Source organism: Stigmatopora nigra, chromosome 11 (genome assembly GCF_051989575.1).
Source record: "Stigmatopora nigra isolate UIUO_SnigA chromosome 11, RoL_Snig_1.1, whole genome shotgun sequence".
NCBI lineage: Eukaryota > Metazoa > Chordata > Actinopteri > Syngnathiformes > Syngnathidae > Stigmatopora > Stigmatopora nigra.
The window spans coordinates 6,271,946-6,286,220 of NC_135518.1; the positions used below are offsets into that span (position 1 = coordinate 6,271,946).

The 14,275-nt window shown below is 37.5% G+C and overlaps 3 protein-coding genes across 17 annotated transcripts in view; all 3 read left to right on the forward strand.

Annotated features, from left to right (window-relative positions):
* stxbp5l (syntaxin binding protein 5L) overlaps positions 1–4,630 on the forward strand; it is a 79,350-nt gene extending 74,720 nt beyond the window's left edge. For all 14 annotated transcript variants that reach the window (XM_077728849.1, XM_077728852.1, XM_077728850.1 and 11 more), the window contains 5 exons: positions 170–533; positions 1,695–1,860; positions 3,580–3,691; positions 3,779–3,999; positions 4,072–4,630. In XM_077728849.1, coding sequence (XP_077584975.1) covers positions 170–533; positions 1,695–1,860; positions 3,580–3,691; positions 3,779–3,999; positions 4,072–4,113 — 905 coding nt within the window. In that variant the 3' untranslated portion in view covers positions 4,114–4,630. The remainder of the gene's footprint in view (positions 1–169; positions 534–1,694; positions 1,861–3,579; positions 3,692–3,778; positions 4,000–4,071) is intronic.
* Positions 4,631–7,183: 2,553 nt separating this feature from the next.
* Positions 7,184–12,213, forward strand: poglut2 (protein O-glucosyltransferase 2). 2 transcript variants are annotated; one of them, XM_077728864.1, is made up of 10 exons: positions 7,184–7,636; positions 8,879–9,084; positions 9,261–9,466; positions 9,919–9,996; positions 10,373–10,545; positions 10,619–10,856; positions 10,982–11,191; positions 11,280–11,369; positions 11,767–11,871; positions 12,030–12,213. In XM_077728864.1, the coding sequence occupies exons 1-10, from the start codon at positions 7,455–7,457 to the stop codon at positions 12,045–12,047; spliced, it is 1,506 nt and encodes a 501-aa protein (XP_077584990.1). In that variant the 5' UTR covers positions 7,184–7,454; the 3' UTR covers positions 12,048–12,213. The 2 variants fall into 2 exon arrangements, with proteins under 2 accessions (XP_077584990.1, XP_077584991.1); XM_077728865.1 differs by lacking the exon at positions 7,184–7,636 and having other exon boundaries at positions 8,963–9,109.
* A 152-nt stretch (positions 12,214–12,365) lies between these two features.
* tex30 (testis expressed 30) lies at positions 12,366–14,258 on the forward strand. The gene is given in 6 exon segments (XM_077728868.1): positions 12,366–12,413; positions 13,067–13,292; positions 13,295–13,305; positions 13,381–13,432; positions 13,501–13,715; positions 13,799–14,258. Coding segments are annotated over 6 exon segments (684 nt in total). The 5' UTR covers positions 12,366–12,395; the 3' UTR covers positions 13,961–14,258.
* Positions 14,259–14,275: the final 17 nt, after the last annotated feature.

Here is a 14,275-nt window from a genome sequence, read left to right on the forward strand (position 1 = left end):
TTGCTGCAAAGCTCTCGCATGTAGTAAAGGAGTGCTACAATAGTGTTTGTACTTCTAAGCTGTACATTGAAATTTGCCAGAATAATCAAACTCCACCACAATTTTGAAATTAAAAGTGTTTCTTTATGTTCTTTCTTCTGTTTCTGGCGACTCTCCCACATTCTCTTAGGTGCAGTTCTGATGTTAAAAGGCTCTGTGTTGCGCTTTGGCTTCTTAGACTGCATGGGTGCACTTATTCAAAGCCCCCACGAGGTTTGGCGTGATCTCAATGCGCCAGAAGACCCCGACCGACCACGAAAGCGCAAGCTGGTGCATTTCTCGTCCTCATCATCCCAGGACACCTGCGGAGATGGACATCTGGCTATCGTGTGTTCCGAGAGGCAGGCCAAAGTGTTCCTGATGCCCTCACAGTCTTGCCTCTTCGTCCACAACATCACAGAGTCCTCATTTGTCTTACGGGCTGATTTGGTTTCGGTCTGTAATAGTGCGTGCCTCGCTTGCTTCTGCGCCAATGGACACGTCATGACTCTCAGGTATGAAGTCACAAACGTTGATATTCGTGCAAACCTAACTAACCTGTAAATGTAGCATTCAATGTTGATTGCAAGGAATATACAGTGGTACCTCTACTTACGAATGTCTCTATTTATGAAATATTCAGGTTACAAAAAGCCTTAATAGGGAAAATGTTCTGTTTTCACATTTAACATACAGAATTACTAGACTTGTATCATTTTGAAGGGTTTAATTGGTTGTATATTGGCCATGGAATGAATTAGAGAATTTAATGTAAGATGTATTATCACTTGGGGGCCTGGCGGATGAGTGGTTACCGCGTTGGCCTCACAGTGGGGGGACCTAGGTTCAAATCCAGGTTCGGATGTTTCTGTGTGGAGTTTTCATGTTCTCCCTGGGTCTGTGGGGGTTTTCTCTGGGTACTCTCATTTCCTTCCACACTCCAAAGACATTTATGGTGGACTGATTGGACACTCTAAATTGCCCTTAAGTATGAGTATGAGTGTGAGAGTGAATCGTTTTTCTCCTTGTGGCCTGTGATTGGCTGGCCACCAATTCAGGGTCTCCCCCACCTCTGGCCCAAAGTCTGCTGGGATAGGCTCCAGCACCCCCCACGACCCTAGTGCGGATAAAGCGGTCAGAAAATGGATTGTGTATCATCAATTATGAAACCACTTCTGGGGTCCGCAAACTTAAACTTTTGGTGACATAATGTTGATTTGAAAAATGTGATATTTAAATACTTGTTTTTTGGGTGTTTTTTTTCCATTCCTGTTGTCAAAACTTGAATGTGAATGACTTTATTTTGTAAATATAGCTGACAGAGTTTTAAATTACGAGAATTTCAGCTGGTAGTGTGCCTTGACATTTTTGCAATGCAAAAAGTGCCGCAGCTCAAAAACATTTACCACAGAACACTTGTGAAGAAATGCTTGGCAGCCTACCAGACTAAAGCACTGCGGAGTACCTTGAAAGTATAATGAAAGTTCTACTGAAAAACATTTCTCCGTACAGTTACTGCTACCTCCACACTGACAGCTTAAAATCATTCGTACAGTATTTCACCATTATTATCTACATGAAAATATGTACCGTTTACGTTATGTTGTTCAGCCTGACAATGACAGGAGCCACTTACTTGCTTACTAATTAGCTTCTATTGTGTTTATTTCCCACAGTTTACCCAGCCTAAGACCGCTGATGGATGTTAATTACCTGCCTCTGACAGACATGCGCATTGCGAGAACCTTTTGCTTCACCAACGGGGGACAGGCACTTTATCTCAGTTCCCCGACAGAGATCCAGAGAATCACATACAGCCAGGAAATGTATGACAATCTGCAGGTCTGTGAATGCAAATTACCTTACTTAAATGGCATTCACTGTGTGCTATTATTCAGATTGACTGCTCTCTTTTTATCTAACACTGTGGCTACTAAGTGGATAATGTCAACACAACTAAAATGACCTTTTGGCTTTTCTGGTTTGGAGGTAAATGATTTAGGTCCGAAAAGTGCAAAGCTTCTAGCTATATTGTTTCCCCACTGGACCTTGGCAAGCCTGAGGGTGTTTGAAGAAGCTACTGGTGCAAACTGTAAAACCTCCCTGAGGCAGGGTGACGTCAGATCGAGATGCTATTGGCTCAAGGCGAACTGAGATATTTGAGCTTTGTTGTGATCGGGATATAGAGAGGCTTGGCTCAGAGATGGTCTAATCTTTTTTTAGGCTACTTGTCAGCAGAAAGAGAGAGGGAGGGACTTTTGTGGGTTCATGTCTTTGAAGTTCTCTGTGATGGACAAAATCTTGGCTTCTCACACTGCAGTATATATTTGTATGCCTGCCAATATTTGCAATTTTTGGCATTTACTCGCTCAATGCCATTTACGTCCAATTCATTTAAACACTGATATTTTGGGTAGTAAAAGATTATGGGATAAATTATGAAATAACAGTAAAGCTGTTTGAATAGTATGAAGATTGTTCATGAGTTTCCTTAGTTTGGGTGTTGTCAGTAGTAATATAATAAAGTTATTGCATGGGAAATGTGGTTTTGATTTGTGTATTACCATCAATAGCAGATGGTGAGTTAGAAATTTTGTAAGGATTATTCTGAGTGAATACAAATGTTTAAAGAAAAATGGGGAAAATGTTTAAAGACCAGGAAATCCATAGCATTCAATTGCAACACCTTATTAGCTAGTTTTATCTCCTGAAAAAAAACACTTTTGTAGGTTCTCTAAGTTTCTCATAATGGTCAGATTTAAGTCAAGTGTTGCTACTTTAGAGTGCCTCATTGTCCTACTATGGAAGAGTTCCAAGGGTATTAGGTGGGATGTATTCCAGTTACTAGTCTTTGAGAGGTAGTTATGTAGAGTCCTCAGTTGAATACTCGTTGAAGTTTTCCAACTTGTACTAGTGGTTTTTGACGTTTTTCCTCTTTTTCTATTTTACTTGACCATTTTTATTCAATCAAATTTGGCATATTTTTTTAATAACAAAGTAATATATTACATTTTCAGGACAAACTTTTTGTTTTGGCAAAACCAGGAATTGCATTTTTTTTAAACATTTTGCAATGAGTAGTTTATTTTTAATTTTTTATTATTTCTTTGTAGGCTTTGTGCATGTTGTAGAATGCAGTTAGAAGAATTACTCAAAGGTTTGTTTAAGTGACAGCGCCGGACTGCCATCTTGAGGCTTAAGGCATAGGGAATTTAATAAAAGAATAAAATTAAGTAAACATTTGAAATAGATAAAGAGAAGAATATTGCATGCTGGCAGCTTAAAAAACAAATAATTTAGAAATATTCACATTTTTAAAATTGTGAATGTAAAAGGTTAAAAACAAATACACAAAAATTGAATGACGGGGTGGCCCAGTGTGAGATTTTTTTTCTTCTCGGTTGGAGGGTTCGATTTCAGGTCAGTCCTCACTGTGTGGCCTCAGCTGGGATAGGCTCCAGTTCCCCCCGCGACCCTTGTGAGGAGAAACGTTTCAGAAAATGACAACAAAAAAGTTTGTTCTATTGCTGTATACATTTTAACAGTTGTCTTTACTCATAGGAAATGCTGGGAGAGCTTTTTACACCAACAGAAACACCAGAAGCCCAGAATAGAGGTTTCCTAAAGGGCTTCTTTGGGGGCAATGCACACACATTCGACAGAGAAGAGCTCTGTATGTATTCCTGACCTTTTTTCCCCTTAACGTTTGTCATCAAATACAACCTAATCCAGTAAATGCTCTATCTAATCTGTCCTACAGTTGGAGAAGCAGCAGCAGGAAAGGCTTCACGGAGCTTGGCCCAGCACATCCCTGGTCAGGGAGGGATGGAGGGCATGAAGGTGGCAGCGGGAGGGGCAGTTGGTGAGCTGGCCAGAGCCCGCATTGCTCTGGATGAGCGAGGTCAGAGACTTGGTGAGCTGGAGGAGAGAACTGCTCTCATGATGACCAGTGCAGAAGGTTTCTCTAAGCATGCTCATGAGGTAAGAACATTGAATTTTACATACAAAACTTATACAACAAAATAATAATCATTTTATGGGATCTTTTCACAGCTCATGTTGAAGTGCAAAGACAAGAAGTGGTATCAGTTCTAATCACAAGAGGCCAACTAGTAGGTTTCGGGGGTGTTTTGTTCCAAGGAAGGCATTTTAACGACTTTTGTGAGTAAATAGAAGCGAGACGGAAGAATGACTTTCTATTAATGGCTTCTGAGCCAAGTTTGCGCCTTTGTCGAACCTGTTAAGAGGACAGAAGTGGTCCTTGTTTGATTCTTAGCTGAGAAAGATGGGGAGAAACTGGATGGTAGCATTTGGAGGGCTGTATGTGTGTGTGTGTGGGGGTGTGTTTTCTGTATGGGTTTGGTTTTCAGGACCTCCCTGTGTAGATACTCAACAATAAAGAAATCAACAAGAAATGCATGAATCAAAAAAAAAAAGGAATGACTATCAAAATATCAAACTGCCATATTTAAAAAGCAGCATGCTTATACTTTAAAGCTACTTTAACAAGAGATTCAATTATTATTATTTTTTATTTAATAATATAGCCAACTACAGAAACTATTAAGAACTTTCTATTTTTTGAAATATTGACAAAATCTATATATATATATATAAAAAACAAATGTATACCTGCATCGCTATTAAGCCAAAACTTTTTTTTTTTTTCATTTTCCTTTTGTCTTTTTATTTTAAGCCAAATTTTTTGACACACTTCAAATGCACATAAGTCAGTATAGTTCACAAAAAAATACTAAAATGTCATACCTGGTACTCTTGACTGTATAATTGTGCAAATGAAGAGGGGTTTTGCTGTTAACTGCATAGTTTATATCAAGTTTCCATTTGAGCTGCTGCTACTTTGAAAATACAGTAATTGAACTACCCAATTCAACTACCCAACTTCAATTTAGGATTCAGGAAAAGAAATTGAGGTTTTGAGAAGAGTCCATATGTTTAGACAAACTTATATATATATTATTCATGTGCCATAATAAGATAAGATGAGTGCAATCAGTGTAAAGTTAGTAAGAGCTAACAAGTGGTTGTTCTTATAGTTTCTGTTTACATAAAGAAAAGGCTGATGGATTGTAGAGGAGCATTCACTGGAGTCCAAATAAAATGTGGTTTTGTTTCGTAAAATAACACTTAAGAGACTTACTTTCATGTTGTTGTTTGAACCTTTGAGTCTTTAGCTTGACTTTTCAGGTTTGGTGGGAAATTAGAATGTGTGTGTGTGTGAGAAATTTTATTAAATGGTGAAAATACAAGAACACAATACATTGATTCCCTGGCAAAGCCATTGAAAAGGACTACTACCCTCTCATATCTTTCCAATTCAGTTGTTACAAGTTGTGACTTGTGTATTTTCAGGATTTTAATGGACCTGTGTGTTCATAATAGTGATTGTTGCTGTCTGTGTGATGGCAGTGCAAAAAGGAGTTGGAATCACCATCCATTCAGCCAACTTCCTCATGAGGTGTTTATCAGTAAATCGTTCAAAAAAAAAAAACAACAACAGTATTTTTCCAGTACTATTCAGATGTGAGTCAGTAAAGATGTTCATGTGTAAAACAGCAGCAAGGTCAACTAAAGACAACTGTGTTATTTTATTTAATTCAATATTGTTCTTGATGATTATGGTATCCTCTTGTCGCAGTTTTATATTTGATGGTGATGGCCTCTCAAGTGGAAGGCTCTTGTATGTTCAAACAATGTTTCATGATACATGGTGGTGTATCATATTGTGATTGTGTTGTACATGTCAGTGCCATTTGACGACACAGGCCATGACTTGATGACATTGAGTGAAGAGGATATTTTGTACCTGTGTATTTGTCTGTATTTTAAAATGATCTGGAAAAAAAATCACACATTAGGCCTTTATGCACACAAGAATCAACACAAATTTATCACTGCGCCTTGATTTTGTTGATATCACACCTGCATTTATGCGCACAAACATACACGAAAGATACATGCAGAATGCAGATTAAAAATAACTGCAGTGATGTCTTTTTTTGCATTGTTAGCCCTTTAGACTGGCTCCTTGGGCTAAATAAATTCTATAGCTGAGCCGCCTACATTTAACAAATTCATTTTTGATTCAATCAGACATCTTAAAATATTTTTTCGGTACCTTCAACTCAATTCATGACACAGTTTGAATGGCAGAAAAAAAAGTATGAAGAATACAAAAAAAAGTAACCTCAATGGACAGGGTGTTTTATTTACTTTACATGTTTTTTTTAATATATCTGTACTTTTCAATATTAGTTGAAAACAACAAAAACATGTTACATATGGGGTATTTTTCTCGATATTTGTTGTACCTGTCATTGCTGGTACTCTAAGTCTGTCCACTGATAATCTGTTGCTCTTCACAAAGTAATATCCTTTGACAAGAAAAAAAAGAAAAGAAAAAAAACATTTCTCAAGTTTTCTCGATGATGGCAGCAAAGTTTGTCTTATTTAAATGGATTCTACCACTTTTTCTTCTTAATATTATACTAGTGTAATAGAGATTACTTGACTAAATGAGCTGAACATATGTTGATGCAGAAGTAAACTGAAATAAACATGGATTGATGTATATTGTGGCTTTATTTTTTCACTGGTGCAATAGAAGTGTTTTTATTTGCAAACATAAGACATTTTTTAAATATTTATACATATTAGACATGATTCTTTTTGTCATACTGACACCAAACATTAATTAGCAATTTAAAGACAGCCATTCCAGCCCAAAATGTTTAAAGTCAAATGAAAATACTGAAAACAGGAATAGATTTATTCATTTAGAATTATGAATTGTCAATCAATTTAATTTTTTTAATTTTTTTGTAAACTCCAGATATGCATTAATTTCATTGCATGTAATTTTACTAAATACTTGTGAGTAAAGTTTTTTTCCAATAGCTGGAGAGTTTGTTTAAATCAAACCATTAGAACATTTGTTTTAAGAAATGTATATTTTAGACTAAATTTTGAGGAATAATTGACTGTTGCAATGTGGCACTCGTTCAATTGCGCCGCCTACTGGAGCTTTATCTTTCTAGCTTTTTGTTTATGATTTCTATTGGTAAACTCAAGCCTCACTTCCGAAATCACCTACATACCGATGTCTCATTGGGTGAAATGTTGACCAACCGAAAGGCTTTGCTCTTCTAGCCCCTCCCCTCTACCAGAGGGATGGAACGTTTACCGACAAGCTAAGGATAAAGCTAATACTTTTAAGCAAATGACTACGATGTCCTCCTTGTTAGACACATTTAAACATTTAACAGCCCAATTGGCAGACTTCAAACACAAAGTAATCTAACAATTGCTCGAGCGATTCTGTCATTCCTTGAATTATATATTAGGAAACCGCCGGAAATTTGAAGGAAACACAATGGCAAGTTAGTGCATCTCAATTGGCGCAGAGACAACACTGGATGATCATGTTTCTCCAATTATTTTGGCTGTCGCTTTCTGGTCTGGTTCTGGTCCGAACCACTCGAGCAGATCCAGGACCAAGTCTTGCCAAAACTCTCATATGGGGGCCCGGACTTGAGGCAAATATTGTCCTGCCAGTTCGATTTTTTTTCATCCAAGCAGTGGACAACTCGGGAAGAAAGTAAGTCACAACATCCAAGTACTATTTGCTGAAAAAAAACATGCTGTGTTTTATATCTAGAGTGCTGTCAGCCTTCCACTTTAAATGGATTGGACGTCTACTTGTTTAAATTCATAGCTGAGGCTGGCAAAGAACTTGCATCGCCCCTTCCAAAATGGCCTCGGGGCTGCCATGTTGGTAGGGGCGACGTTCCACTCAAAGTCACTGGATTGACATTAAAATGAAGTCGATTTTCTCATTTTCTGAACTGATTTATCCTCATTAGAGTCGCGGGGGGTGCTGGAGCCTATCACAGCTGACCCCAGCCAGGCCTGAGGCGGGGCACACCCTGGATCGGTGGCCAGCCAATCGCAGGGCACAAGGAGTTGGAAATTTTGAGTGTCCAATGAGCTTACCATGCATGTTTTTTTTTTAATATGGGAGGAAACCAGAGTACCCAAAGGAAACCCACATAGGCCGCCATTGACCTTGTTAGACGCCCAATCCATTTGAAGTGTGAAAGCTCCCAGCAAATGATGTCATCAATTAGGAAAGGCAAGATTCAGGATTTTTTTTAATCTGGTGGGAATTTTGGAAAGGACGACAAGAATTTGGGAACAATCTCAAACAGTACATCTTGTGTATTAACAGATCATCATAACTTAGTATTCCTCCATAGCTCAAATATTGTTTTAATGCCAACACTAGGTTTATCTCGAATGTGCAGCACTTTTTCTGTAGCCTTTTCACATTTCAAAGACTTGCAAAATACACAAATTGTCTAACTCCTGTGCGCATTTCACAGTCATGTTTGAACTATCACATGTGCCTACGATAAATCTCAATGGATATATTTCGCTTCCTTGTAAAACCTCTCAAGTATACGCTCTAACATCTCCAATTTCTAGTTCATACATATCCAATTCATTTTAATGTCCATCTCGGGACATTATCCATAAAAATATGACCTAGTTTAATAAAGAAAAGCAGCAGGTTGCTACCAAAATATTTTACTAGAAAATTGCCTCAAGATCTTAAATTTTAACATCGTCAGGTATGAAAATGATCTTCAAGCTTGAACTTTACAGGAAATCAAAATTAGAATCTCCTCTGCAGTTTTATTTTGAAAAATGCAATTTTAATATCACCAATATAGTACCAAAATTCACTATCAGTCACTTACATATGATTTTTAGCAAGGCTAACACACCAAAAAACACCTGCACCAAACATCATAAAAGTATATTCTATTCTTCTCTGCAGTCTAACAACATCACCAGGGGAGAAAACTTTTGAAGTAAAGATGATGTCTCCATCGGAGCATTTCACCCGGATCTGGATTCAGGTTCTCGATCGACAAGATGGCTCTTTCCTGGTTCGTTACAGAATGTACGCCAGCTACAGAGACCTTCACATCCATGTCCTGCATGTGGACCAACACGTGGCTAAGTCTCCATACATTCTCAGAGGTGGAGTACAGCAGAAGCTCTTGAGGTTTAATTTTTGTTATGGAACATTTTTAGAATAGATCTTTCAATTTGTTCTCTTGTCAAACTCTTACCCGTAATGAGCATGCAAGTATTCATATATGTCATTCAATTATTACAACTAATAATGACTATTTTTGTTAAATTACTCCCATCAGGACCAGTCTACCACGAGGCCTGTGATTGTCCGCAAATGGACGGCTCAGCTTGGCAGTCCCAAATGCACTGTCCTCACTCCTTTCCACAGATAGAACGAGATCTGTTCAATTTTCCCACCATAGACCCAGATCGCAATGATAAGGAGATTCCACAGCGCTTTGGGCAGCGACAAAGTCTCTGCCACTACACCATCAAAGATAACAAGGTTTGCATATTACATAGTCATATACAAGGTCCAAAAATGAACTCGTATTCATCAAAAGCAAAACTAGTTAATCACTTGGTAAATTAGTACTTTAACAGAAGGCCTTTTTAATATTTACAAATTAAAAAAAGATGTGTGTGTGTTAAATGTTAGTATTTGTTTTTGTCAAATAGTAATTAGCACAATGGTGGGCCTGGAGCTCTGTTACTACCAGGTGTTCTTTTCTCTCCAAATAACAGGAGAGTATTCAGGAGCGTTATTGTAATAGGAATAATTGCGTTATCACTTTTTCAATCATTTTCCGTTTGTTTTATTATGTGGGGTAAACAGACATAGTGGAAATATGTTTTATCTTTGCTGTTCATCTCGTTTCATGTTTTCGCAAAAGCTTTATGTGAATAAATGTTTAGTTGAGTTGAGATGATTTTTCATGCTCTTTTAATTCATTTTAGATCTACGTTCAAACACTTGGAGAGCACGTAGGTTTTCGGATTTTTATGGATGCCATCCTCCTGTCACTTAGCAGAAAGGTGAGTTGGATTTCATTACATCTGTGTGAAACTACACTATTAAAAAGTGCTTAAGTCTTTATAGGACAATTTTGGTCATTTAGAAAAAAAACATAGACGAATTATGAACACTTGGCATATTCTAATCTATTGTCTTCCATGATGCCAAACATGTGTGTTTTTTTTATGTTAGTATTGAATTATACTTGCCATCAACAATGGTAGTTGTCAAAATAATTCAAACTGGGAGACATTGTTTTCTTCTTCTTGAAAGACTGATACAAACTTTGTATTTTGAGTGGTCTGTAAATAATAATGTTTTATTCTTTTTAATAGCGTAAGATATGAGGTCAACTATGACTTCATGATTCTACTCAAAATATTGTTGTATGTTTAGGTGAAGTTACCTGACTTGGAGTTTTTTGTAAACCTTGGTGACTGGCCACTGGAGAAAGGAAAATCCTCTCAAAATCTTCATCCTATATTCTCCTGGTGTGGCTCAAACAATACCAGAGATATCGTCATGCCCACATATGACCTAACCGAGTCAGTCCTTGAGACCATGGGCAGGTAAGCTCTCATCATTCTCTACATGTCAGCTACCAAATTTCACAGCCGTCGTGTTGTCACACGCAATGAACAGAGTGAGCCTGGACATGATGTCGGTGCAGGCTAATACGGGACCGCCGTGGGCCAAGAAGAACGCCACGGCCTTCTGGAGGGGGCGGGATAGTCGTCAGGAGCGTCTGGAGCTTGTCAAGCTGTCCAGGGCCCACCCCCACATGATAGATGCTGCTTTTACCAACTTCTTCTTCTTCAAACATGATGAGAATTTGTACGGCCCTCTTGTCAAGCATGTCTCCTTCTTTGATTTCTTCAAAGTAAGTGTTATTATTTGACTCTGGTGTGTGCTAAAGTGTGTGTTATGGCAAATGCAGTACTGGAATTGCTGTTAATTCTGTGAACAGGGTTTTTTCATGTGTTTTGTCTTTGTTTTTGGTCTCAGCACAAGTACCAAATAAACATTGATGGCACTGTGGCAGCTTATCGCTTGCCTTACCTCCTGGCCGGGGACAGTGTGGTGTTCAAGCAAGATTCCGGATACTATGAGCATTTCTACAATGAGCTGGTGCCGTGGGAACACTACATCCCCATCAGGGCCGACCTACAAGATCTTTTAGAAAAGATACAATGGGCCCGAGACCATGATGAAGAAGTCAGTTTTATTTGTTTTATCACTTTCATACTTTCAGTGGAATGCATTGATTTTTTTTTTTCATGCTGATGCAATTACTGTCTTTCAGGCTCAGAAAATTGCACTTGCAGGTCAACAGTTTGCACGCAAACATCTTATGGGAGACAATATATTTTGTTACTATTACAGACTTTTCCAGGTAATTTTGGTTTTAAAAAAATTGATACAAATTTTAAATAGATCAGACAAATATTCATGATAGTAGAAAAAAGTAATTTTACAGTATTTAACGAATACTGCTGTCGCAATAGCTGTTTAGCTTAGTTATGATCGTCTTACTTGACATTGAAAAAGTGCAGATTTCAGATGTACTTTTGTTTTACGCTGTTTTGTTTGGGTTGTTGAAGTATAATTTACAGGTTCCTGAAAGAAAACATAATTTCTCACATAAAATAAATACTGTACATTGGATAAGAGAACTGTAGAGTGCATTACTATCTAATTGTTCCTTCCAAGTTTTTTTGAACAAAAAAGGCAGTATACAACTCATACCAATCTTTATCCAGCTCTGTTTAATTGACTTTGGTCTACTTTAGGAATACGCTAAACTTCAAGTGACTCAACCTAAGATCCGTCAAGGCATGGAACCGGTCCAACATCCCAGTGATGACCTCTTTCCATGTTCTTGCTTTCGGACACAGGTATGGAAAACACAATTTGATCTTTTTGTTCATGTTTAAGCTGTAAAATCCTATTCTGCGCCCTCATTAAAATGTAGTCTGAATGTTTACACATAATACATTTATATTTTCCACTGTGCACTTTTCTTTGCAACTAAAATTATTTCTTTTTTCTGCAGGTGAAAGACGAATTTTGACAGGCCTTTTAAGAAGACTTTTGGCACAGCCTAGCAAACCATTTTATCCATAACGTTACAAATATCTTGCCATATATTTCCCAATGTTGAATCCATTGTTACAAATTATCAATATACTATTATGGATCAAATAATAAAATATTTTTTCTATTTTCAATATCTTGAATATTTGTTACTAAAATTTCAATAATGACTCAATACATAAAATAACATCATCTACCTGTTCATCGCTTTATTCCACAAAAGGGTTATTTTCGAGGTTCTGTCGCCCTCTTGTGGCCATTTTAAAAGGCCTTATTTACCACTTCCGCGTTAACCGGAAAATGATTCTGATTGTGCCAGCCTGCCATGGACGCGTTTTGCGAGGTAAATATAAAACAATCGAACGTGACAATTATTGAAATAAGTATAGATCTAAAACACTGATTTGTAAACCAAACAGGATCCTACTTAAACTAAACACTACCATCAAAAATAGATCGGTAGATTGCCATTTCTTTTTACAATTGTGAGAGAAACTACTTGACAAGGTCCGCGGATCAAGCTATATATAATTGACACATGTACCTACTTTACTCATTTGGCTTGCTTTACTGCGTTCATCAAATTAATTAATTTCCCCGTCATCAATTTACATTTAAGATTTGTATCAAATACGCTTGTTACTGTACTAATCAGTGAGAAGTAACTTAGTGGCTGTAAGAATTAAATTGAATGCTTTATTGTCATCATACTAGTATATTGAGATTTAAAGCTTCACCACAAAGTGCACAAATAACAAAACAAAAAAAACGTTGTGGAGGCATCATTTTAACATTTTGAAGTCTACAGTTGAAACATATTTGCAGCATTTTCCCTGCGCCATAAAAAAATGAAATAGATTTATTTTCCAAACACATTAGTACCAGTTTTGAAATTATTCAATATATCAGCACATTTGAGGATAGTTCCCATGCCGAAATAGGCAATAATCTGCAAGTGGAAGAATTGAGGCAATTCAAGTCCTTGTTTTTCCTTAGGAAAAAGTGAAGGTGCCATTTGGGACAAAATGTTTGGAAGCTGCATTTTGTCTTCCCACCTCCTCAGAAGACAAAGTTAACACGGCTGTGATACTAACCCATGGCGCTGGTGGAGACATGAACTTCAAACATCTTGTTTCACTGTCACACGCTTTGGCCTCAAATGGCTTCTTGTGTCTCCGATTCACTTGCAAAGGTTTAAACATGGCGTATAGAGTCAAGGCTTACGTGCAGTGTGGGTAAGTTTTTGCATTTCTTCTTACATCATTATTCCTGAGCATTTTTCATATTCTCCTGTATATATTTTTTTCCAGGACTACTTGAAATCAATGCCAAATTTGACCATTAAGCACATATTCCTTGGAGGTAAGCGATATTTTAAATGCATTGACTCCACTTGCTTAAAAACACGAACAAGAATTTTTGCTATATAGGCAGGTCAATGGGATGCCGAGCTGCCGCCTCCTTGGCCAAACAGCTATGTGACCATTCGGAGAGTGCAGTAGAGGGTCTCGTCTGTTTATCCTTCCCTCTACACCCCCCAGGACAGACTCAAGCCCATCAAAAGCGTAGTGAAGATCTTCGGGGGTTACCTAAAAGCATGGCAGCTCTCTTTGTTTCAGGTACAGAGGACAACATGTGTGACAAGGTGTGTACTCTACATGTTTCTTTTTTAAGGGTAAGTGTGTATTTTTTTCTTACTATTTGTGATTTTTGTTTTTCTTTGTGAAGGTTCTTTTTGAAGGAATGGTAAAAGAGATGGACGCTCAAGGGGAGGTTTTCTGGCTGAGTGGAGGGAGTCATGGCCTGAAAGTGTCAGGAAGGTCAGAGGAGTCTGTTTTAGAGGAGGTAAATTCTCATGTTATCACATGGCTCACTAAATGGGTGGTATAGAGAAAAGGAGTAAACCTCTGGTCAAGTATATTCAGTGATTTTTTTTTTTACTGGGGGGAGTATTTCAGGGATTTGTATATAGTATGGGTCACAATTTACAAATATATTGTATACTCTCTTCCTCCAAAACTGAAAGATTCTTGAGTTAAAGAGTGATTCACCTAATTGAAGTTGCTAGATGGCCTTGAGTTTACTATACGTGACTAATTATATCTGTTTAGCTGCAAAAATGAATGATAGATTACAAGTAGAGATGAAACACCATGTCATTTATTAAATAAATAAATGATGAAAAGTGTATGTGAAATGTAATTT

Bases quoted from the DNA above. Each gene is read 5' to 3' on its own strand.
- poglut2 (XM_077728864.1), top strand. From the start codon at position 7,455: ATGATCATGTTTCTCCAATTATTTTGGCTGTCGCTTTCTGGTCTGGTT. The intron at 10,546-10,618 runs GTAAGCTCTCAT...CGCAATGAACAG, and splicing joins GTCCTTGAGACCATGGGCAG to AGTGAGCCTGGACATGATGT. The intron at 11,370-11,766 runs GTAATTTTGGTT...GGTCTACTTTAG, and splicing joins ACTATTACAGACTTTTCCAG to GAATACGCTAAACTTCAAGT.